The following is a 27,203-nucleotide window of genomic DNA, read 5'->3' on the forward strand; positions in this document are numbered from 1 at the left end:
CTAGTCCAATGCTTTAACCACTATGCTACCTGCTGCCTCAGGTGTGGCAGGGCTTGCAAACTATTACAAACTACAAAGGGAAGCACAGCTGAGAGCTGCCCAGTGACATGAGCCTACCAGACGAGCTAAATTACTTCTATGCTCGCTTCGAGGCAAGTAACACTGAAACATGCATGAGCATCAGCTGTTCCGGACAACTGTATGATCACCAAGACGTGTACTCCGAGCATGCACTGACCAACTGGCAAGTGTCTTCACTGACATTTTCAACCTCTCCCTGTCTGAGTCTGTAATAGCAACATGTTTCAAGCAGACCACCATAGTCCCTGTGCCCAGGAACACTAAAGTAACCTGCCTAAATAACTACCGACCCGTAGCACTCACATCTGTAGCCATGAAGTGCTTTGAAAGGCCGGTCATGGCTCACATCAACACCATCAACACCATTATCCTAGAAACCCTAGACCCACTCCAATTTGCATACCGCCCCGACAGATCCACAGATGATGCAATATCTATTGCACTCCACACTGCCCTTTCACACCTGGACTAAAGGAACACCTATGTGAGAATGCTATCATTGACTACAGCTCAGTGTTCAACACCATAGTGCTCTCAAAGCTCATCACTAAGTTAAGGACCCTGGGACTAAACACCTCCATCTGTAACTGGATCCTGGACTTTCTGACATGCCACCCCAAGGTGGTAAAGTTAGGTAAAAACACATCCGCCATGCTGATCCTTAACACGGGGGCCCCTCAGGGGTACGTGCTCAGTCCCCTCCTTTACTCCCTGTTCACTCATGACTGCACAGCCAGGCACATCTCCAACACCATCATTAAGTTTGCTGATGACACAACAGTGGTAGGCCTGATCACCAACAACAACGAGACAGCACATAGGGAGGTCAGAGCCATGGTGCCAGGACAACAACCTCTCCCTCAATGTGATAAAGACTAAGGAGATGATTATGGACTACAGGAATGGAGGACCGACCACGCCCCCATTCTCATAGATGGGGCTGTAGTGAAGCAGGTTGAGAGCTTCAAGTTCCTTTGTGTCCACATCACCAACAAACTAACATGGTCCAAGCACACCAAGACAGTTGTGAAGAGGGCTAAACAAAGCCTATTCCCCTTCAGAAGGCTGAAAGGATTTGGCATGGGGTCCTCAGATCCTCAAAAGGTTCTACAGCTGCACCATCGAGAGTATCCTGACTGGTTGCATCACTGCTGATATGGCAACTGCTTGGCCTCCGACCACAAGGCACACCAGAGGGTAGTGCGTACGGCCCACTACATCACTGGGGTCAAGCTTCCTGCCACCCAGGACCTCTATACCAGGCGGTGTCAGACGAAGGCCCAAAACCCTGTCAAAGACTCCAGCCACCCTAATCATAGACTGTTCTCTCTGCTACCGCACGGCAAGCGGTACCGGAGCACCAAGTCTAGCTCCAAGAGGCTTCTAAAACGCTTCTAGCCCCAAGCCAAACGACTACTGAACATCTAATCAAATGGCTACCCAGACAACCTGCAATGCCCCCCCCCCCTCTTTTACACTGCTGCTACTCTCTGTTATTATCTATACATAAGTCAATTTAATAACTCTACCCACATGTATATATTACCTCAATTACCTTGATTAACCGGTGCCCCCGCACATTGACTCTGTACCGGTACCCCTTGTATATAGCCTCACTATTGTTATTTTACTGCTGCTCTTTAATTGTTTGTTACTTTATTTCTTTTTTTGTATTTGTCATAAAACTGCATTGTTGATTAAGGCTTGTAAGTAAGCATTTCACTGTAAGGTTGTATTCGGCGCATGTGACAAGTACAATTTGATTTGATTAGATTAATTAGGCCTAATTTATTATGCCGCTTGTCAGACCATGTAATGGTTGCTGCAGCCATTCATTCACTGATTCCATCCATTGATATGATTGACAGTTCTTTGTCAGCCTAAAGCATGGCTGCTTTTGAATGCCAGAGCATGTAAATGGGCAAGTGTGGAGCGAGGCGCATAGCATAATTGAGCAGTTTAAAAAAACATGTCTCCGGCTCCAATTTCATTATGGTACTGTTCAGCCACAAGCTTTGGGCATGCTTTGCCTTGAATATTTAGTTTCCATTATCACTATTCTTTTAATTAAGCTTATTCCATTTAAATTATTTAGCCTACCACACCCACAGTAGCCTATATCTAGTTTATATTCTGCTTTCTAACATTAGGATATGTAGTTCCTAAAGAAAGTTAACATCTTCCTCAATAATAAACCGTGGGTAACTCAGGAATTAAAAGAGCTCCTCAACCAGAAAAAGAGTGTTTAAATCAGGTGGCAGTAAAGAGGAAAGGAAAAATATTCAGAGGCAACTTAAAAGATAAATTAAGGAGTGCAAGATACCATTCAAGGACAAATTAAAAAACCTTTTCAAGGAGAAAGACAGTAGGAAAGCCTGGCAAGGGCTACAAACCATCACAGTCTACAAACCAAAGAGACATTGTATGATCGTGTATGACCTTTGCTTTTGCAAATGATTTGAACAGTTTCTATTGACGTGTGATTTTACATCGCAGCAGAAAGTGGCATTGGACAGTATAGACAGCATACCAGCTGTTGATATACAGATCTCTGTGAATAACGTCAAGCAATACTTTCAATGTGTAAACCCACGAAAATCATATGGTTCAGACGGCGTCAGCAGCAAGGCACAGACGAGCTCGCATTTCCATTCCAGAAGGTGTGCTAGCTGTCACTGAACAGTGGGATAATTCCAGACTCATGGGAGAAGTCACTGATTGTCCCAATACCTAAAAACAACAGGCCAAAAGAATATAGCGATTACGCCCTGTAGCCCTTGAAATCTGTACCTATGAATAATTTTGAATAAATAATGTGAATTTGGGTGTTAACTCTCTACCGATCAAGTGGATAAGTAGTTTCCTTGTAAACCGTACTCAACAAGTTAAGTTTAACTCCACCATTTCTACTACAACGGTGAATACGGGAACCCCTCAAGGTTGCGTACTTTCACCGATACATACAACACTGTACACAAACAATTGTCAAGCCTCTGACGCAACCCACACATTGTTTATATGCAGATGACACCGCTGTTGTGGATTTCCTCCACCCAGACTGTCACGACTTCCGCCGAAGTTGGTCCCTCTCCTTGTTCGGGCGGCGGTCAAAGTCACTGACCTTCTAGCCATCGCTGATCCTCTTTTCATTTTCCTTTGGTTTTGTCTTGTCTTCCATCACACCTGGTTCCAATCCCATCAATTACATGTTGTGTTTTTAACCCTCTGTTCCTCCTCATGTCCTTGTCGGTGATTGTTTATTGTAAGTGCACGGCTGTTCTGGTGTGCATTGGGTTATGTACCCATTTATTTTATTATTCTGTTTTCCGGTGGGATTTTGTTAATAAACTGCGCCGTTGGAAACACAGTTATTTCTCTCCTGCGTCTGACTTCTCTGCCGCCAGTTCGCACTCCTTACACAGACCAAGCCTCTCTTCAAGATTTTGACAGAAAACAGTCAAATTTGTCCTGTGGTGTGCAGATAACTTTCTTGAAATAAACGTTAAGAAAACAAAAGAGATGGAAATTGATTTCAGAAGGAACAAAACTCCACTACCCCCTTTTAAGATCAATGAGGAATCAGTCGATAGAGTGACCACATATAAGTACCTGGGAATCAAAATAGAAAATAAACTGAAATTCAATGACTGTGCCTTTGCAAAGATAAAGAAATTGCAAGAAATTGCAGTCTAACTGAACCATTTTAAAGTTGACCGCCATGTCTTACAAATGTTCTATAAATCTGCCCTGCAGAGTGTGCTGTCCTTTGGTCTGATATGCGTGTTCAGAAACATGCGAGTGCAAGACCAAGTCAAGCTTCAGCGCTTGATTAAGACGGCGAGAAGGATAATTGGTATAGATCAAGAATCAGCCACCAACCTGTACACAAAACTCATCCCCCTAAAACTTGAAAGCATTTTACAGGACAGTACTCATCCCCTTCACTCAAAACGCAGTCACAGCAGCAGCCGGACAAGGGGAAAGAGACTTCTTCAAAAGAAAATAAAAACAGATAGATAAGGGGACTCTTTTATTCCAACAGCCAGTAGGCTGTATAATAAATAGTCTATTGGTCCCTCGAGTATACAACATATTGCACTTTCACTTTAAATGTGTAGCTATAGCACTTTGAATAAATTATTTTGTGTAGTTTCTGTGTTTTCATGTTTTATATACTGCCTTTTTAAAGCATATGACCAAATGAATTTCCCCCTGGTGGGATAATAAAGTTGATCTGAATCTGGATGTCATTTGGGTGGTGGATCATTTTTTGATACACACGGGAAGCTGTTGAGTGTGAAAACCCCAGCAGCGTTGCAGTTCTTGACACACTCAAACCGGTGTGCCTGCCACCTACTACAATACCCCGTTCAAAAGCACTTAAATATTTTGTCTTGCCCATTCACCCTCTGAATGGCACAAATGCACAATCCAGGTTCAATTGTCTCAAGGCTTAAAAATCCTTCTTTAACCGGTCTCCTCCCCTTCTGTCACACCTGTCCTTGTGATTGTCTCCACCCCCTAGAGGTGTCGCTTATTATCCTCTGTGTATATATCCCTGTGTTATCTGTCTCTGTGCCAGTTCGTCTTGTTTGTCAAGTCAACCAGCGGTTTTCCTTACTCCTATTTTTTTCCAGTCTCCTTTGGTTCTAGTCCTCCTGGTTTCGACCCTTGCCTGTCCTGACTCCGAACCCGCCTTCCTGACCGCTCTTCCTGTTCTGTCTTCAAGCCTGCCTATCCCCTTGTACTGTTTTGACTCGGATCTGGTTACTGAACCCCTGCCTGGCCTGACATCGAGACTGCCCTTCATCTGGTACTGTTTTGGACTCTGACCCGGTTTATGAACTCTCGCCTGTCCCCGACCTACCTTTAGCTCAACCATCTGCTTCCTGTGTCTGCATTTGGATCTCGCCTTGTGCCCTTATACCTTCATCCAAACTGATCGAAGTGGATTTAACAAGTGACATCAATAAGGGACCATAGCTTTCACCTGGATTCACCTGGTGTCATGGAAAGAGCCAGTGTTCGTAATGTTTTGTACACTCAGTGTATACAGTATTCCTATGAAACCATAGAAGGATACTTAAAGACGTCCTCCAGTGATTTTTGAACTTTTACTGTTAGTATAAATACAGTAAAGTACACACACACACACAAAAAAAAAAAAATGAAATAGTGTTTTTTAGACACAACTGTAAACATCAATTAGTTGGGCGTTCAAGGAGTTAGTCTGATGGGGATTAATGATGTCATTGGCTTCCCCCTTGCTTGATTTACAATAGAGGAGCAATAGAGAACAAAAGAGGAAAGGCCCATTTATCAGTTGATAAATGAGCTGAAAAGGAGACTGGTGTAGGACTTTACATATGTTTACTTCCTGATCTATTCAGAGGTGAAAAGGTCATGTGTGAATGATGCTTCTATGTAGGTTACCAACTGACCATGATACATGACTGTTGACTCCATAGAATGCCATAGGAGTCCTATAAAGGCACAAACGTCAACACTCATAGATCAGGGTAAAACACCAAACTTTGAGACAAATGTTTATTTTACCTTGGTAATAATGTGTATTACTGCTGGTAAAAAAAACACTTCTTAATGTGACTTGACGGGCCAGATGATGCACCTGCAGATCAATTATTGCCTATTTGAGGAGATCAGGCGAGAGCTGTGCTACAGGCAAGGCTCTCTCAGCATGGCGTAAATGTGTTTTCCACGCAGCCCTGGAACAATCATCACATCATCATTATGCCTTTTGTGTCCAGGGAAAAGAAGGCATTTGGTCTGATTTGTTTTGCTAATGCCATGGCTGACATCTCCAAAGATACGAGAGCAAGACAGCAGTGTGAGAAGACATCCTGAAACAGACGTGACATACATGAGAAGCCAGCAGTCTGCTCCCTCTTCTGCCTGGTACTGGTCTGCTGCACGCCACCTGTTCTCGCTCTGATTGACTAACACTGGGATGCTCTCTCTCGCTGTCTCATCATGCTGCAAAGGTCACATCATCACTGATGATTTTGCGTTTTAACACTAGAACCACCAATGGTCATTGATGTTTGATTTTGTACATTTAAAAAATCTGCCAAAAAAAGCAACATCCTGCTCCTTCCCTGATCTTAACCTTAATATTTGTTTTTTTTACATTGCACAGTTGTCAGAAAACCACAAACAGAGGCTTTTTACCTGGTTTTATTCTTTACACCTATTAAAGGACATGACAAATGCGCTGTAGGACGTTGGTACCTAAATCTGCCTCTCCTCACTGAATAAATGGCATAAATGGATGAATGGGCGATAGAAATTGATATTTGTGCATGTTACTTCCCAATTGAATTTCAATTAACTGAATGATGAGGATGATGAAGAGGGTAAAGAGGGTGATTGAATTTAGAACAATAGTGTAATGATAAACAATTGTGGCCGTTTTGAGCGGTCTAATTATTTTATTTATGAAAGGCTGGAAATTGTATGTAATCTTCCCTCGGCGAGATTATAATCAGACACTGACTACAACATATGATGTGTGTAGTTCACAATTGCAAGCCGAACCAAAGGAATGGACGCTGACAGCATTGCAGATGTTACAGTATTGGATGAGCTGGAGTTGGATGGATTGGATATGGAGCCGCCTGAAATTGACCATGCTGATAATATTGTGGGGTCTTCATCTGAAAGCCCCCCCCCCCCGCACAGCTCACACCCAAGAGAGAAAAGAAGAGACATTGCCAGGTCGGTAGGTGCACACGGAACAAATTATTTATTTTAATATCTGTTCATGGATATATTTCCACAAATATTCCTTTTTGCAATTCATCCTTTACAATTGTTTTTGCACTATTTAACACTAAGTGCACTAAGTGTTGGTGCTTACGGCAAATCGTTTGACCTGCACGCCGCGCGGGTTGTGCAGCTAATTGAAGTCCCTGACTGTGCTCTTTCTCTGCTAGCTAACTGTTTTATCAATTCTCTCTGATGTACGACTACCCACTGCATGTCCAAACATGTCATATCCAAGTATTACACTCTATTTGAGCAGTGGCAGTCAAGCATACTGTGCTTCATCACAATGTGATTCTTCTTCTCTCTTGTCACTAAGAGACTACAGGAAGTCTATATGCTGTTGTAATTCACAAGTATGACACTTTGGAAATCCCGACTGAAAGATATTGATCTTGAATGGACTTTTAGTGCAAGGAAGGGTATATTCTAGTAGCCAAGCACTGCAATCACACACACAACCCTGGTTGTTTATCCATTCTGAACAGCATACCGTATACAAAGAAAACAAGCTGTATTAATATGTTACAATAGATACAGTATGTTACAATAGGCATGTGGTTCTGCTACAGATTAAAAGGAAGAGAAGTTTCAATAGTGCGATTAGTGTGTGTTTGTAGTTTGAAACCTAATCATTGATCAATAAAAAAAACTAATCCATTAGTGAATGCATTACAACGACATCCACAGACTCACAATGAAAGCAAGTAGTTGGTATGTTGTATATTTGTCTTAGTCCATTGTCACTCCACGGTTCTCTGCTTTTTAATCTAAGAGAGGGTTTACAGCCAATCTGGGTAATTATGGAGGTTGGTTGAGTGAAATGAAACCATTGAGGGTGTGATATGGAGGAGGTGAAAGGTTTTTCACAACTATGAAATGGGTCAAAAAGCATCCATATTTATTCAGTGAATGAAACATTAAATTAAACACACACACTCACATAAACACATTTGAGTGTTACTGTAAATGTAAATTATGGTAACAACTTGATTAATATTTGATGTCTGTAATTTCCATGAACATGTCACACTGTACCATATGGCTCGGTGGCTCAGCGGCTCCAACATATTACCTCGATGAATTTCACAGACCCACTTATCAGCAAGAATTTGTTTGGCTTATTTTAATATTTGCACGGCATTATATTAGTATAGTTGTCACGTTCCTGACCTTATTTCCTTTATTTTGTCTTTGTTTAGTATGGTCAGGACGTGAGCTGGGTGGGCATTCTATGTTATGTGTTTCTATGTTGGGTTCTTTTCAATTAGCCTGATATGGTTCTCAATCAGGGGCAGGTGTTTTACGTTTCCTCTGATTGAGAACCATATTAAGGTAGGCTGTTCACACTGTTTGTTTGTGGGTGATTGTTCCTGTGTCAGTGTTTGTACCACACGGGGCTGTTTCGTTTCGTTTGTTAGTCTGTGCCTGTTCCTGTTCATTGCGTTCTTCGTTGTCTGTAAGTTCACATGTTCAGGTCTTGTAACGTCGTTTATTGTTTTGTAGTTTATTAAGTGTTTTCCGTCTTCGTCTTTCTTTAATAAATATGGAAACATACCAAGCTGCATTTTGGTCCGATCCTTGCTCCTCCTCAGACGAGGAGGAGAACGAACGTTACAATAGTGCTTGTCACACTATCGCTCAAATACCTCTGCGTAATGTGTGGTGAATCACAACAAGTTAAAACATAAGCTGCTGTAACAGTACTCTTCTTGCATTGTGTACAATCTATCATCGACACGAACTCCAACTTGTAGCACCAGTCATGGAGCTTTATTCTGATAGAAACAGCACAAAACTGCACGTCATGCAATGCACGGCTCACCACCCAACTCTGCACTCACGCACGCTGGTTTGGTGCTTGTTCACTGGGCAATGTAGTTACCAAAATAATACAACAATTACAATATACAATATAATATTTTGAACAATGTACCTGATAGAAACAGCACAAAATTGCACGTCATGCAATGCACGGCTCACCATCCAACTCTGCACTCACGCACTGTACAAAATATACGAACCCCCCCAACAGACACAGTAAGTTGCTAGCTAGTATTGGCGGGAATTCTCTACAACAAAATGCACAATAAATATTCACCAAAAAACGCTGCATCTTATGTGTGATGTTCGAATAACATTTACAAACAAATGTATATAAATTGTACATTTAAATCATCAACCAACAACCTACCGCTGGTTCGGTGCTTGTTCACTGGGACGATTCTAACTGAAACATCCTCCCTCGTAAGCAAGCTACGCAAACCAGCCAATAAGATGCCATGTTGAGTAGGTGAAGGCAAGACAAAACTAAAACCAAAAATCCATTGGCTTAACAATAAAGTGGCAAGGGGAATCACCAATATAACCCTGTTACACTGCCACAAACTGCTAGGGAAAAGATGGAAGAGTATATGCTCTGCATAGCAGCAGTCTTTTGGGGTTCATACACTTACAGCATATGTCCCTTCTGGGCACAAATTATAACACTGAGTACAACGTTTATCTGGCAAATCCCTGCAATGATCCAGCTATTACTCTTGTGTGCACAGTGACTGAGATGTGGGAGAAGGGGGAGAGAAAACCATGACAAACAACACCAGCCATTACATACCAGATACAGTACAGGCAATTTCAGAAGGACAGATAAAACGTCAAAGTTAATGGTGGAGAGTGAAGTGAAATTGTGCAGCTAATTGAAGTCCCTGACTGTGCTATTCCTCTGCTAGCTAACTGTTTTATCAATTCTCTCTGATGTGCGACTACCCACTACATGTCCAAACATGTCATATCCAAGTATTACGCTCTATTTGAGCAGTGGCAGTCAAGCATACTGTGCTTTATCTCAATGTGAGTCTTCTTCTCTCTCGTCACTAAGAGACTACAGGAAGTCTATATGCTTTTGTAATTCACAAGACTGGGTCCAGATTGCAGTTAGGGTAACTGTTAAAATATAATAAAAGTCTAAATATAAATGCACTTAAAATGGTCATAAGACAAACTCTTATTCCATCATGTAACCTTGCAAGAGTTTTACTGTTGAGGAACATTCTCACTTTTGGATGGGATTCCATGGTGCAATTATTTACTTAAGGCATCATGCCAAGATCTCAATGATTTGTATATACACTAGTTGACTGCTAGGGGGTGCTGGTAAAACCACTGTACCTCTACTTGGCACTCCCCCAACATTATAAAAAATATATATTTTGGAAGCTATAGAAATGCATTTATTAACGTCTACATTCGTTTTTGACACATTTATTCTATTACAGACACCTTAATATATACTTTCAAATATTATGTGAAAAAAACATAAAATGGAGGAAAAAAATTTGAAGTAGAATTTTTTGAGATTACTAATGCTACTGTCCCCATTACAACAATACAAATACTTAAATACATGTTATTTTGTCCTTGAAACAATTGATTGAAATACTGTAGAAATCCAATCATTCCTATGGAGGACTGCTCCTACTGGTGGCTTCTAAGCCTCTCAATGTACAATACATAGCATAAGCAATCCAGGGTTTCTATACACATTTCAAGATCTGCCCATCTGCGCAACATGCTCGCAATAACAAAGACCTCGAACGTGCCCACGTGTTGACACTGACGTCATACAACAGTGCCCAAAGAACAGGGTTGAGAAGAAGGTCAGTGTACAAAATCCAGACATGGAAGATAGGGTTGGGCGGTATTCATATTTTCATACCTTCATACCGTTCCTGTACTATACAGTACTGCCAACATAAGGGTCATTAGTCCTTTTCAAATGTAATTTTATTACATTTTATCTACACACAGAACAAATTAAGGAACTGGGGGGGAATTGATTGTCTGTTTGGTTTTAACCAAGAAGCTTTATCTTGCAAGTAGCCATTTAGCTAGCAAGTTAGCAAACCAAATGCATAGCTCGAGCCCCCCCCCCCCTCCAGCCCAGCACTAACACCTGATTCAATTTAGCAAATTAGTTGATAGTCATGTGTGCTATTGCTGGGCTGCATAGCAATCTGCTGCCCAAGTAGATCAGTGATCCGTAGAGTGAGGTTGGCCTCCTCTGGTATTTACTTTTTTTTGTTCACCTGAAATTATGCTTTAGTAATAATAGCTAACTTGTTACTAACCTTTATATTTGAGTTAGCTTACTTATACACTTTAAAATTATATTAAATAAAGTGTTGATTCTTTGAAGTGAAGTGTTTAAACTTGTTTTAATTGTTAACTTAAAACTATTATTCAATGTTGATTCATCACAGATCACAATCCTGCAATAGAGGGGAAGGGAATCTGTCTCTTATTTGTCTGTGTTTCTGTGTTGTATTCTCAAATTAACATTACCTTTTTGTTCAATTGTAATCTCTGGATATCAGCCATGTGAACCCATTTTGCATTTGATGATAATGGCATGCAATGCCTTTGCAGCCATAGGCGTACAGTATAATGGTATTAGCCTTTAGGGCCTTTATGATTCACCACTGGAAAGTGCATCTGAAGCAGAGAATAGCTTAACTCACACATTGTTTACATATTGTTGAGCTATATGTTCTCAATTTAAAAACCAGTACCATACCAGTAGACAATGTAAATTAGACTAATTATTATACCAGATGTTGTACATGCCTTGTGCTGACATGAAATTGTTTAGTGCGAATCCAACCCTTGTAATCTAGGTAGATGAAATGTCGAAGCAGGAGATGGGTCCTAGCTTAAAACGTACTACTACTACTACCAAGTTCAATGCCAGATACTTTTTTCCCCAGAAGGTCTGAGTGGCACTAGGAAGTACCACTGTGATAATGAAGATGGTTTGCCTAAGACTACTACAACAATTACCTTTTCTATGCTAAATGTGTTTAAATTGTAAAAGAAAGAACAGTTAGGCTTTAAGAAATACATTTTATTCAATGAGGCAAGCCAATGTAGAGATGGCACACAAAATACTTAAAATTTCACAACAATATAGTCTATTAAAGTTCAGTATGTTTACAGTATCATAAACAATATTTGTTTACATGTTGTTCCAAATTACATTTGATATATTCATACAAGTGTACGTAAATAGATTACTATGAAACTGTGTTTCTGTTCAATCAGCAGTTACTGTTACGTTCGTCGATGGAAGGATCGGACCAAGGTGCAGAGTAGTATGCGTACATTTAAATTTATTAAATGAACACCGAAAAAACAACAAATACAAAACGAAACGTAACATCTAGTAGGGCTAAACAGCACAGTACCAAAAACAAGATCCCACAAACTACAGGTGGAAAAAGGCTGCCTAAGTATGATCCCCAATCACAAACAACGATAGACAGCTGCCTCTGACTGGGAACCATACCCGGCCAACAAAGAAATAGAAAACCTAGATTGCCCACCCTAGTCACACCCTGACCTAACCAAATAGAGAATTAAAAGGATCTCTAAGATCAAGGCGTGACAGTACCCCCCCCCCCCCCCCCCAAAGGTGCGGACTCCGGCCGCAAACCTGAACCTATAGGGGAGTGTCCGGGTGGGCATCTACCCTCGGTGGCGGCTCCGGTGCGGGACGCAGACCCCACTCCGCTTGTGGCTCCGCCAACTTCGGTGGCGCCTCTGGTGCGGGGATCGTCGCCGGAAGCTCCGGACCGTGACTCTTCGCCGGAGGAATCAAACCATGGATCATCGCCGGGGACTCCGGATCGTAGACCGTCGCCGGGGACTCCGGACCGTAGATCGTCGCAGAAGGCTCCGGACTGGGAACCATCGCTGGATGCTCCGGACTGGGAACCATCGCTGGAGGCTACGGACTGGGAACCGTCGCTGGTAGCTACGGACTGGGAACCGTCGCTGGAGGCTCTGGACTGGAAACCGTCGCTGGAGGCTCTGGACTGGAAACCGTCGCTGGAGGCTCTGGACTGGAAACCGTCGCTGGAGGCTCTGGACTGGAAACCGTCGCTGGAGGCTCTGGACTGCCGACCGTCGCTGGAGGCTCTGGACTGCAGACCGTCGCTGGAGACTCCGGACCTTGGATCGTCTCTGGAGGCTCTGGGCCATGGATCATCACTGGAGGCTTCGGGCCATGGATCATCACTGGAGGCTTCGGGCCATGGATCATCACTGGAGGCTTTGTGCGTGGAGCAGGCACAGGACGTAGCAGGCTGGAGACACGCACTGGAGGCCGGGTGCATGGAGCTGGCACAGGATATACTGGACCGTGGAGGCGCACTGGAGCTCTGGAGTGTAGAGCTGAAACAACGCGACCTGGACAAAGGACCACCTTCGCATGGCAAGTGTGGGGAGATGGCACAGAACGCACTGGGCTGTGAAGGCGCACTGGAGACACAGTCCGTATGGCCGGCGCAGGATATACTGGGCCGTGGAGGCGCACTGGAGGTCTGGAGCGTAGAGCTGGCACAACGCGTCCTGGACAAAGGACCACTTTCGCACGGCAAGTGCGGGGAGCTGGCACAGGACGCACTGGGCTGTGAAGGCGCACCTGAGATACAGCGCGTAGAGCCGGCGCAGGATATCCTGGACCGAGGAAGCGCACTGGAGACCAGGCGCGCTGAGCCGGCACCACCCGTCCTGACAGATGCCCACTTTCGCAATGGCAAGTGCGGGGAGCTGGCACAGCACGCACCGGGCTGGGTGTACTGTGGAGACACAGTGCGTATCACCGCAAAACATGGTGCCTGCCCGGTCACACGCTCCCCACGGTGAGTACGAGGAGTTGGCTCTGGTTCAAACCCTGGCTCCTCCAACCACCCCGTGTGCCTCCCCCAAAACATTTTTGGGGGGCTGCCTCTCGGGCTTCCGTCGTGGTCGTGAACCCCGGTGTCGTCGTTGTTCCTCCTTCGCTGCCTCCGTCTGCTCCCATGAAAGGCGATTCTTTCCGGCCTGGATCTCCTCCCATTACGTGCATTACCGCAAAGAGAAGTTTCAATAGTGCATTACCACAGAATGTTCATCTGTGAAGTGCCTGTGCTTTAATAGAGGCAACATTGAAGATTAGTGTGTGTTTGTTTGATTAAGTCTGTGTTTGTTGTTTGAAACCTAATCATTGATCAGTAAAACGAGAAGTCATCCATTAGTGAATGCATTACAACGACATCCACAGACTCACAATGAAAGCAAGTAGTTGGTACGTTGTAGCCATGCAGGTGCGTATTGGGTAAGTAATGGTAATGGGGCTGATTGATTTCTTAGTCCAGAGTCACTCCAAGGTCCACTGCTGTTTAATCTAAGAGAGGGTTTACAGCCAATCTGGGTAATTATGGAGGTTGGTTGAGTGAAAGGAAACCATTGAGGGTGTGATATGGAGGAGGTGAAAGGTTTTTCACAACTATGAAATGGGTCAAAAAGCATCCATATTAATTCAGTGAATGAAACATTAAATTAAACACACACTCACATAAACTTGAATGTTACTGTAAATGTAAATTATGGTAACAACAACTTTATTAATATTTGATGTCTGTAATTTCCATGAACATGTCACACTGTACCATATGGCTCGGTGGCTCAGCGGCTCCAACATATTACCTCGATGAATTTCACAGACCCACTTATCAGCAAGAATTTGTTTGGCTTATTTGAATATTTACACAGCATACTATATTAGTATAGTGCTTGTCACACTATCGCTCAAATACCTCTGCGTAATGTGTGGTGAATCACAACAAGTTAAAACATAAGCTGCCACAAACTGCTAGGGAAAAGATGGAAGCGTATATGCTCTGCATAGCAGCAGTCTTTTTGGGGTCATACACTTACAGCATACACTATATGTCCCCTCTGGGCACAAATGATGCGTCAGAAACTCAGCCAAACCAACATTTCCTAATGAGAGCATACTCAATGTGTCAATGGAAGGCCCTGGTGAATGCAATGGGTTTATTTATTTATGTTTATTTATGCAACCCTGTCCAACAGAAAGATTCCAGATAGAACTTTTGACGCAATTCATCCTGACTAGGGATCCATCTATCAATCGAATTTGAGCAATGACCTTTATCCTCCTGCCTCAATTCTCTCTGCTATGCCTTATACCCACATGCACTCAGTGGACCACCATGCATCGTTGCATGTGGTTTGGTATGAAACCACCTTATGTTTGACATAAAGCAAAGTGTAAGTCCATGCTAGCACAAAATATGCAACATTAGCAGTACACCTACAGTATAAAGCCCCCATCATGTCAAGCATTCCTTACTAACCCCTCCAAAACAATGGTGACGTCACTGCTAGTCAAAAACAAAATTCTCCCTTAGGGAGGTGAATCATTAGTATGTCATTCAAATGCACTGAAAAAAAATATGAACACAACATGCAACAATTTAAAAGATTTTACTGAGTTACAGTTCATATAAGGAAATCAGTCAATTGAAATAAATTAATTTGGCCCTAATCTATGGATTTCACAGGACTGGGAATACAGATATGCATCTGTTGGTCACAGATACCTTACAAAAAAAGGGTAGGGGCGTGGATCAGAAAATCAGTCAATATCTGGTGTGACCACCATTTGCCTCATGCAGCGCAACACATCTCCTTCGCATAGAGTTGATCAGGCTGTTGATTGTGGCCTGTGGAATGTTGTCCCACTCCTCTTTAATGGCTGTGCGAAGTTTTTGGGATATTGGCGGGATCTGGAACAGACTGTCGTACACGTCGATCCAGAGCATCACAAACGTGCTCAATAGGTGACATGTCTGGTGAGTATGCAGGCCATGGAAGAACTGGGACATTTTTAGCTTCCAAGAATTGTGTACAGATCCATGCGACATGGGGCCATGCATTATCATGCTGAAACATGAGGTGATGGCGGTAGATGGCATGACAATGATCTCGTCACGGTATTTCTGTGCTTTCAAATTGCCATTGATGAAATGCAATTGTGTTCGTTGTCCGTAGCTAATTCCTGCTCATACCATAACCCCACAGCCACCATGGGGCACTCTGTTCACAACGTTGACATCAGCAAACTGCTCGCCCACATGACATCTGCCCAGTACAGTTGAAACGAGGATTTATCCGTGGAGAGCCTACTTCTCCAACGTGCCATTGGCCATCGAAGGTGAGCATTTGCCCACAGAGGTCGGTTACGATGCCAATTTGAAGTCAGGTGAAGACCCTGGTGAGGATGACAAGCACGCGGATGAGCTTCCCTGAGATGGTTTCTGACAGTTTGTGCAAGCATTCTTCACTTGTGCAATCCCACAGTTTCATCAGCTGTTCGGGTGGCTGGTCTAACTTGATCCCGCAGGTGAAGAAACCGGATGTGGAGGTCCAAATCTTACTGTGGTTACACGTGGTCTGCGTTTGTGAGGCTGGTTGGACGTACTGCAAAATTCTCTAAAATGTCGTTGGAGGCAGCTTATGGTAAAGAAATTAACATTCAGTTCTCTGGCAACAGCTCTGGTGGACATACCTGTAGTCAGCATGCCAATTGCACGCTGCCTCAAAACTTTAGACATCTGTGGCAGTGTGTTGTGTGACAGAACTACACATTTTAGTGGCCTTATATTGTCCCCATCACAAGGTGCACCTGTCCACTGATCATGCTGTTTATTCAGCTTGATATGCCTTGATATGCCTCCCCTGAGAAATTCTCGCTAACAGGGATATAAGGACATTTGTGCACCAAATGTGAGAGAAATAAGCTTTTTGTGCGTATGGAACATTTCTGACATCTTGTATTTCAGCTCATAAAACATGGGACCAACACTTTACATGTTGCGTTCATATTTTTGTTCAGTGTACATCTTTGTATTTCGGTACGATAACTTTCTCTGGTGGAGCTCCATGATTTCTTCAGGGTATTTTTCTGCGGCATACAGGCAGTTGTCTGTCTCCTTGTATTCTGAGAATGATGTAAATGTTGGGTTCAGTGGAATGTTAATGGTTTGGAACATCTGTTATGTTGTGATGATCGTTATTAAGAGACTCTCAGGGTGCCGGTGGCTCTGCAGTTTAAAAGACAGGAGAAGTTCATTACCATATGCTGTCGTCTCTAATGTCTTTCTGCTCTGGACAGAGTTTTCATTTAAGCTATTTCTTTCTCTCTCTAGTTGTGACTAGTTGTGACACTTTCTTTTTATGCTGTAACTTTGTGTCTGGGCAAGAGTCACAGCATTTTTTCAGGCTGTATTCAATCAATACTTTCGGCAGTGATGGATGTTTTTCTCCAGGATGACACGCATTTACTGTCTAGTTTTATGTATTACCCCTTATGCACAGGCAGACACTATTCGGGAGTAATCCAGTGTCAGGGTTTATATGTGTCACAGGAAGTTTTCCAGGGACACTCATATTTATGGGCCATTCCAACACACACCCATTTATTAGGCCCCTTTTTGCCTACTTCAGCAGAAAATAATGGCCCGTGCAACCTAATTGCTGCATCAAGGAAAAGCACTCCTTTGTAAAAAGATAAACAAGGAGGCAGCTATAACAGCGAACAAGAAATCCTGCAGATACAAATGTTTTCTCTGTCAGAGCCATTTACCATTTACCATTATGGAAGATCAGTGATGTTGCTTTCCCTGTAACAGGCTTTGGTCTAGGGTAGATAGATATATTTATTTGACCATTTGAAACCTCTTACGGATCCGCCCCTTTTTTTTACAATTTTCGCATAAAATGACATATACAAATCTAACTGCCACAAGCTACACGCTATTTATCAGTGCCCAAAATCACTTGCTAGCTAGCTAAGTTTCAACTCTGTGTTTGTCAATGAAGCTAGCAAATAGTAGCCAGTAGGCACATTGAGCAGCCAGGCCACAATCAGATTATCAAGTCATTGGTGAGTGGCGACGTTTGTGCTTCAGTGCCGTTTAGTTTTTTACAACTTTCTCACTTACCGGAGTGTGAGTCTGTCAGGCAGTGTTTCATAGGGAATCATGTTACAAAACAGGTCGTGGGAGGACACAAATGCTCGCAAATGGGAAGTTACAGTTGTGATTGTCTCAATTCTCATTTTGCCCAACAAATGGGCAGACTAGAGCGATTGACACTATCAAACACAAAAGGCAGTGGCCACTCCGTAAAAGGCTTAGTGCCAAGGGTGATTTCAACATAACATTGGCGACGTGTTGTCTTATGTAAACTAAACAAGTCTGAGGCACTGCGTAATGGGCAAGTCTGTCTCACTGTCTGGAGGTTCTGGCTGCTATGATTGGATAAAGCGCACCGCTGATAGAGCGCAATCAGCACAGCTGCTTCTCTTGTGTTAGTGGGCATTGGGCAAGTGGACATGATCATAGTTCATACCCAACCCTCCAGTAAGTTTTGACAAACACAAAACTCAGTTTTGGACGAGACTGACTTTATTACCAAAATTATCCTATTTACACTTTGTAGTAAATTCTGACACTAGATTGAATGTTTCTGACTCATACCGATGCCAGACAGGCTGTTTAAAACTAAAGAAGATGGTTAAAAAATGTACATACATAAACATAGAAGGCCTAGGCTACACAGTAGAGCTAGCCTACTAGGCATACTTGGGTTACACAAATAACACACAACAAAATAAAGGACAAGATGACATTGTCATAGCCATAGAGCAGGACTCCCTCAGAAGATCAGTGATCACAGGCTCCTAATCTGAGTTAGATGATGGCTTGATGATGGTGATGCCAGGTGATGCTTGATGATGCTGATGCAGTTGATGCCACATGAGGGTGATTCAGTTTGCTTGCCAGCTCTGATGTTATCCTCAGCCTCTGTCTAGCCTTTGATGCCTTGTGATGGTGATGGAGTTGGCATACTGCAGGGTCACTGTCTTCTCTCTGCTGTTCTCTCCTCTAGGTGTGGCAGTGTGGGGGGAGCATGGAGGTGCTGCCCTGCGCCAGAGTGGCGCACATCGAGCGGACCAAGAAGCCATACAACAACGACATTGACTACTACGCCAAGAGGAACGCCCTGCGGGCCGCCGAGGTCTGGATGGATGAGTACAGGTCCCACGTCTACATGGCCTGGAACATCCCCATGAATGTGAGTGTAACCATAGTCTCACAGCACCTGACCTATGAAGAAACCTAGAATGGCTAGAGTCATGGCTTTTGTATCCATAGAAAAATAATTACATTATATGACACAACAGGCATTCTATTGCTAATCTAAAGGAACCTTGCTTGAGACCTGAAGACTTGTGGTTCACAACGCAGCTGGTCACAAGAGCCTGGCTGGTCTTTCACCCCACCCATTCATCCATCCCATCCTCACCACTTGTTCATTCAGACCAGCAGCCTGTTCTGTGCCGAGCGGGGTGGGCCCCTCTAGACAGACTGCTAGGCCTCAATGGATATTCAGATTTCATTCCACTCAACCTTCAGAGCAGCTCAGTGAGATCTGAACGACGACGTCAGGCTCTGAGTGGTGGAGCGGAGTGAAGAGCTGAAACCAAATGAATGACTAATTTAATCAGTGCCACTTTCATACACATCAGTTAAGACGTAATTGCTTTCAAGGGCCTTTGAAATAGGCATGGAAAATAATAAACAGCTATTTTCAATAATAAATAAAAAGGGATTAATGGAGAATACTAATTGCCATGTCTAGTAAAGGAGTACTGCAATGATCTGAGTGGCACAGTGGGCGGTGACAATGCTTTAAAACATAGCCTGGTAGTAATTGTAATGTTTTCAAGACATTATTGCCATTAGAAACAAACTTTGGAGTGTGTTTCACTCAAACAAGGCCTCCTGCACAGGGGCACATTACGTTAATGATCCCAGGGAAGCCAATTCTTTTGTTAATATGGCGGTCATTCAAAACACAGGGAGAGGCACAATGGATACAGGCAAGAGGACAGTAACTAAGACAGCACCCTATTAACAAACTGCCTCATCGCCCAACATTCTTCGTCCAATGTAATTACGAACACAGTTGTACAGTGCTCTATTAACCCTCTGTCCCATGGTGCAGAGTTATTTTGTGCATAATGCTATAACAAATATATCTCCCATTACCAACACCACACACACAGGATCACATAGTCTTGTTATTGGTTAGAGAGGCTGGAGGAGAACGCTATTACTCTGGTGGCAGGGTCTGATTCACTGTGATTACCACCATCATGTAGTCCAAACAACATCTCTCAAATGGAATGCATCTGTTATAGCTAATAAAAATAACAGAGGACAATGCCAGTGCTCATTATTCACAGATATTAAAATATGGCTGATACCTGTGGCTGGATGTAGTGAAGTATGCTTAAAGGCCCATTGCAATCAAAACATGAATTGCCTGTGTTTTGTATACACTGAGTGTACAAAACACAAGAAACATCTTCCTAATATTAAGTTGCAACCCCCTTTGCCCTCAGAACAGCCTTAATTTGTCGGGCATGGACTACAAGGTGTCGAAAGCGTTCCACAGGGATGCTGGCCCATGTTGACTCCAATGCTTCCCACAGTTGTGTCAAGTTGGCTGGAAGTTCTTTGGGTGGTGGACCATTCTTGATACACATGGGAAACTGTTGAGCGTGAAAAACCCAGCAGCGTTGCAGTTCTTGACACACTCAAACCGGTGCGACTGGCACCTACTACCATACCTTTTCAAAGGCACCAAAATATTCTGTCTTGCACATTCACCCTCTGAATTGCACACATACACAATCCATGTCTCAATTGACTCCAGGCTTAAAAAAATCCTTCTTTAACCTTTCTCCTCCCCTTCATCTACACTGATTGAAGTGCATTTAGGTGACATCAATAAGGGATCATAGCTTTCATCTGCATTCACCTGGTCAGTTTATATTATAGAAAGAACAATGTTTTGTACACTCAGTGTATATTTCCACGCTATGAGGTTGGAGTAATACTCAGAAATTGTGAAAATGATGATAATGCTTTTTTATTGTAAGAGCTGTTTGAAAATACCTCCTGAAATTTCAGCCTGTTTTGGTGGGATGGAGTTTTGGCCTTCCTAGTTACATCACAAGACCAATAAGAAAGAGAGTTCCAAACCTCTCTGCCAATAACAGCTAGTTTTATGTTTCCCCCTCCCCACTTAAGAAATTGCTCTTTGCTAAGAAGCTATTTATGTTTTATTTTTGGCAATTTTAATTGTAAACAATCACAGTAAGGTACTTAATTGTTACCAACAAATGATTTGATATTTATGGTTTAGAAACAGCTGCGGTCCAAACAGAAACAGGCTGCAGTACAAACACTTAAAAGACACACCCTCATCCACTTACCCTCGCCTTATGCCCTTGGGGAATCCCCGTCGCCATCTTGGAGGGCGGTCCAAATGATTGGCCAAGCAAGGGAAGCAACATAAGCCCCTCAGCCCTCGTTTTCAGTCGGCTTTGCAAGTGTACAATTATGTTCACTCCGGGGCCTGAAACTCCCCGTAATTCAATTTGCGACGATTGTACATCCGCTAAGAAAAGTCTGCGAAAACGTAAAAACAACATCAATGGAGAAGTCAACGTACAAGTGTAAGTAAAAACAATTTTGGAAATTGTAGAAATAAAACATTTTTCTTCTTCAGAAGTTCCAGCAAGGCAGGCTAACGTAAGTTAGCTAATACATTTGCTAGCTATCACACAGTAGGCATATATTAATAATTATATATGTAATATAACTTCTTATGGCTGAAGGGGCAGTATTGAGTAGCTTGGATGAAAGGTGCCCATATCAAACGGCCTGCTCCTCAGTCATAGTTGCTAACATTTGCATATTATTATTAGTATTGGATAGAAAACACTCTAAAGTTTCTAAAACTGTTTGAATTATGTCTGTGAGATTAACAGAACTCATATTGGCAGGCAAAATCCCGAGTTGAAATCAAAACAGGAAGTCAGAAATCTGAGCTTGTATGTATTCACCAGAGTCCCCAAATGAAATCCCCTTGAGATATGAATGATTGTGCACTGCCTAGGGGTTCCACTAGATGTCAACTATCAATAGAAATTATAATGAGACTTCTATGGTGTTGTGGGAGTGAATGATAGCAGAATCAGTCAGGTGTCCATCAAGCAGCCATTTTCTGATCATGCTTATTCCTCATGGTAGTCACTTGCTTTCCATTGCTCACGAAGACAAGAAAGAATACTCCGGTTGGAACTTTATTAAAGCTATATGTTAAAAACATCCTAATGATTGATTCTGTACTTAGTTTGAAATGTTTCTTCGACCGGTAATATCACTTTTTGAAGTTTTTGTCCGATATAACGCTGACCAGAATTAGTGTTTGGATATGTATACCAGACGCGCTAACAAAAGAAGGTATTTGGACATAAATAACGAATTTTTTCGTACAAAACAAACATTTATTGTGGACCTGGGATTCCTGGTGTGCTTTCTGATGTAGATCATCAAAGGTAAGGGAATATTTATCATGTATTTTCTTGTTTATGTTGACGCCATCTTTCCGGCTGTGGTGTTTTACTTTTGAGCGCCGTCTCAGATTATAGCGTGGGTTTCTTTTTCCGTAAAGGTTTTTTGAAATCTGACACAGCGGTTGCATTAAGGAGAGGTATATCTATAATTCCATGTGTATAACTTGTATTATCATCTATATTTATGATGAGTATTTCTGTTGAAACGATGTGGCTATGCAAAGTCACTTGATGTTTTTGCAACTAGTGAATATAACGCCTCAATGTAAACTCAGATTTTGTGATATAAATATGAATTTAATCAAACAAAACATGCATGTAATGTGTAACATGAAGTCCTATGAGTGTCATCTGATCAAAATAATCGAAAGTTAGTGATTAATTTTATCTCTATTCTGGTTTTTGTGAAGCTATCTTTAGCTGGAAAAAATGGCTGTGATTATTGTGGTTTTGTGGTGACCTAACATAATCGTTTGTAGTGCTTTCGCTGAAAAGCCTATTTGAAATCGGACACTTTGGTGGGATTAACAACAAGATTACCTTTAAAATGATATAAGACACATGAATGTCTGAGGAATTTTAATTATGAGATTTCTGTTTTTTGAATTTGGCGCCCTGCACTTCGACTGGCTGTTGTCATATCGATCCCGTTAACGGGACTACAGCCATAAGAAGATAAGTAGACATGCAATCATAATTGACTGTAGCGCATGTAAAGTACCCACAAGCTACCGGTGGCTGAAAACACAATCATCACGGGTTGAACGAGTGACACATTTCCGGCCAAGGGTGGTCCATTTCAAAATCATTCCTTCCTCCCTCGCCACTTGCCCTGCAAGTATATACTCGTCAGATGTCATGATACGTCATTAGAAGTGTCCACTTCATTTGAGGGCTGAGGGGATAGGGTGTGTCTTTTCATTGTTTGGACCGCAGCCAGTGAGTCTTTCTCTTAATGAGGCAGTGCATGTCTGCTGTGGAGGCCAGGGCACAGTGCAGACCTCAGAGCAGAGCAGTTATTAAGCATTCCCCACATCAATTTGGGAAGCCACCTCCATGCACAACGCTGCCCGGCGTGGCAGGGCCATGAACACTCATAATTAAGCAGCTGATTAGAATTTGCACAGCATACTGTCATGTCTAATGAAAGAACAATGATTGTCCCACATGACAGCCTCCATCCATCTCTTAACCAAATACACTCTTCTTCTCTCAGGCTCCTTAACTTTTTTCTTTTTCCACCCTTTCTCCTTCCAGAAATCTTTTGAGGCCTACATTTTTCTAATTACATGAAGAGTAGTCATATGTTGCTGGTTTAATGTGATTTCTCCGTGTTTGCTACCAGAACCCTGGGGTTGACTATGGGGACGTGTCTGAGCGGGTGGCCTTGAGGAAGAGGCTGCAGTGTCGGAGCTTCCGCTGGTACCTGGAGAATGTCTACCCAGAGATGCGCATCTACAACAACACCATCACATATGGGGAGGTGAGACATTCCCTTTTCACTATCAATAATAGGTTTACAATACAAAAACATAATCAGGTTTTGAGTGGAAGACCTGTACTGGATGTAGTGGAAGACCTGTAGTGGAAGACCTGTACTGGATGTAGTGGAAGACCTGTACTGGATGTAGTGGAAGACCTGTACTGAATGTAGTGGAAGACCTGTACTGGATGTAGTGGAAGACCTGTACTGGATGTAGTGGAAGACCTGTAGTGGAAGACCTGTAGTGGAAGACCTGTACTGAATGTAGTGGAAGACCTGTACTGGATGTAGTGGAAGACCTGTACTGGATGTAGTGGAAGACCTGTACTGAATATAGTGGAAGACCTGTAGTGGATGTAGTGGAAGACCTGTACTGGATGTAGTGGAAGACCTGTACTGGATGTAGTGGAAGACCTGTACTGGATGTAGTGGAAGACCTGTACTGGATGTAGTGGAAGACCTGTACTGGATGTAGTGGAAGACCTGTACTGGATGTAGTGGAAGACCTGTAGTGGAAGACCTGTACTGGATGTAGTGGAAGACCTGTACTGGATGTAGTGGAAGACCTGTAGTGGATGTAGTGGAAGACCTGTACTGAATGTAGTGGAAGACCTGTAGTGGATGTAGTGGAAGACCTGTACTGAATGTAGTGGAAGACCTGTACTTGATGTAGTGGAAGACCTGTAGTGGAAGACCTGTAGTGGAAGACCTGTACTGGATGTAGTGGAAGACCTGTAGTGGAAGACCTGTACTGGATGTAGTGGAAGACCTGTACTGGATGTAGTGGAAGACCTGTAGTGGATGTAGTGGAAGACCTGTACTGGATGTAGTGGAAGACCTGTACTGTATGTAGTGGAAGACCTGTACTGGATGTAGTGGAAGACCTGTAGTGGAAGACCTGTAGTGGAAGACCTGTAGTGGAAGACCTGTAGTGGAAGACCTGTACTGGATGTAGTGGAAGACCTGTACTGGATGTAGTGGAAGACCTGTACTGGATGTAGTGGAAGACCTGTACTGGATGTAGTGGAAGACCTGTAGTGGAAGACCTGTAGTGGAAGACCTGTACTGGATGTAGTGGAAGACCTGTACTGGATGTAGTGGAAGACCTGTAGTGGAAGACCTGTACTGGATGTAGTGGAAGACCTGTAGTGGATGTAGTGGAAGACCTGTACTGAATGTAGTGGAAGACCTGTACTGGATGTAGTGGAAGACCTGTACTGAATGTAGTGGAAGACCTGTACTTGATGTAGTGGAAGACCTGTAGTGGAAGACCTGTAGTGGAAGACCTGTACTGGATGTAGTGGAAGACCTGTAGTGGAAGACCTGTACTGGATGTAGTGGAAGACCTGTACTGGATGTAGTGGAAGACCTGTAGTGGATGTAGTGGAAGACCTGTACTGGATGTAGTGGAAGACCTGTACTGGATGTAGTGGAAGACCTGTACTGGATGTAGTGGAAGACCTGTAGTGGAAGACCTGTAGTGGAAGACCTGTAGTGGAAGACCTGTAGTGGAAGACCTGTACTGGATGTAGAGGAAGACCTGTACTGGATGTAGTGGAAGACCTGTACTGGATGTAGTGGAAGACCTGTAGTGGAAGACCTGTAGTGGAAGACCTGTAGTGGAAGACCTGTACTGGATATAGTGGAAGACCTGTACTGGATGTAGTGGAAGACCTGTAGTGGAAGACCTGTACTGGATGTAGTGGAAGACCTGTACTGGATGTAGTGGAAGACCTGTACTGGATGTAGTGGAAGACCTGTACTGGATGTAGTGGAAGACCTGTACTGGATTCAATTTTCACGACACAATACAAAAACAGAGGGAATATGTGCAGCCTACTGTGTGTTTGAAGAAAGCTGACAATAACATTCTACAAAGAATAAAAACATCACATTAGTTTGCCAAGAGATCATTAATTCATCAACCCACACATTCTTGAAATCTCCTCTTCAGTCTTCTGTTGAATTAGCATGTCTCTTGCAGTGATTGCAGAGTGTGCTTTGATTTAAGGAATGCTTCAGTATAAGAAGCAGTGCTTGTTTCAATATCACATACAGTGTTAGGCAAGATATGTTTAAATACTGTATGCACAAGCAATCTATCGTTGACAGTGTATTTCATCCCGTCTGCACTTCAAAGATTACATGTTGAAGGGAAATTAATTCATTCATAGGGAGTCATCGAAAGGTAAAGGTATCATGTTTCCATAGCAACACGGCACAGCTACAAGATTCAATGCAATTTCCCCGTAATGAGATTTAATTAAACAGTTATTAGCTTTCGATGCCTAGTTGATTGTTTCGAGCTCGACTGCACAACCCTGCACAGCGAAAAATATTCTGACAGGATGAGAAATTGAATGCAAGAAGTCAGACAGTCAATTCAGAATCATTGTAAAATATAAGTCAAGCCTTTTACTTTTTGATTTCAAATTCAGAGAAGGGGAAGAAAATCTGCCTTTTCAAATATATGGTCGGCATATATCAGAAGTAAACTACAGATTCATCAAGCAGCACAATGTTGGTGGCCCTGGTTCTTCTACAGTCTTGATATGAATGCTCTCTACGCCGGCATCTTGCAAATGGATTCCTCAAAGCAGCTCCCATTTAGGTGGCACTATTTCAAATCTGCGACAGGCCACGAAACAGTTACCTTGTGTTGCCATAGCGCAGCAGCTGAAGCTCATCTGTCATTGGAACTTCAGCTGCACCCCCTGCACTGACCAGACCAGCAGAGCAGAACCTATCTGACAACACAACATGATAGATATCTTCACAGGGTGGAAATAAAGTGATACACATTCAAATCACATACCTCCACCAATACATACCTCCACCAACACACACCTCCTCCACCAACACATACCTCCACCAATACATACCTCCACCAACACACACCTCCACCAACACACACCTCCTCCAACACACACCTCCACCAACACACACCTCCTCCACCAACACACACCTCCTCCACCAACACACACCTCCTCCACCAACACACACCTCCACCACCAACACACACCTCCACCAACACACACCTCCTCCACCAACACACACCTCCTCCACCAACACACACCTCCTCCACCAACACACACCTCCTCCACCAACACACACCTCCTCCACCAACACACACCTCCTCCACCAACACACACCTCCTCCACCAACACACACCTCCACCAACACACACCTCCTCCACCAACACACACCTCCTCCACCAACACACACCTCCTCCACCAACACACACCTCCTCCACCAACACACACCTCCTCCACCAACACACACCTCCTCCAACGCACACCTCCACCAACACACACCTCCTCCAACACACATCTCCACCAACGCACACTACCATCTGGACTAGGAGTCTAGAACATTGAAGAGGTTTTTGTTGCTTACATGATACCCTATCTTAGAATAAAATGAAATATCTCATTACTATAGTGTGTAGATTTGTTTGAGACATTGTGAGATGACAAAGTGACGTTGCATTTACTAAGGGACAGATTCTTTTACAGTATT

General features: G+C 43.1%; 1 protein-coding gene across 2 annotated transcripts in view; it reads left to right on the forward strand.

Moving 5' to 3' along the window:
- galnt9 (polypeptide N-acetylgalactosaminyltransferase 9) overlaps positions 1-27,203 on the forward strand; it is a 131,630-nt gene that overhangs the window by 99,486 nt on the left and 4,941 nt on the right. For both annotated transcript variants that reach the window (XM_071352713.1, XM_071352715.1), the window contains 2 exons: positions 18,661-18,846; positions 23,547-23,684. In XM_071352713.1, coding sequence (XP_071208814.1) covers positions 18,661-18,846; positions 23,547-23,684 — 324 coding nt within the window. The remainder of the gene's footprint in view (positions 1-18,660; positions 18,847-23,546; positions 23,685-27,203) is intronic.

This window comes from Salvelinus alpinus, chromosome 19 (assembly GCF_045679555.1).
Source record: "Salvelinus alpinus chromosome 19, SLU_Salpinus.1, whole genome shotgun sequence".
NCBI lineage: Eukaryota > Metazoa > Chordata > Actinopteri > Salmoniformes > Salmonidae > Salvelinus > Salvelinus alpinus.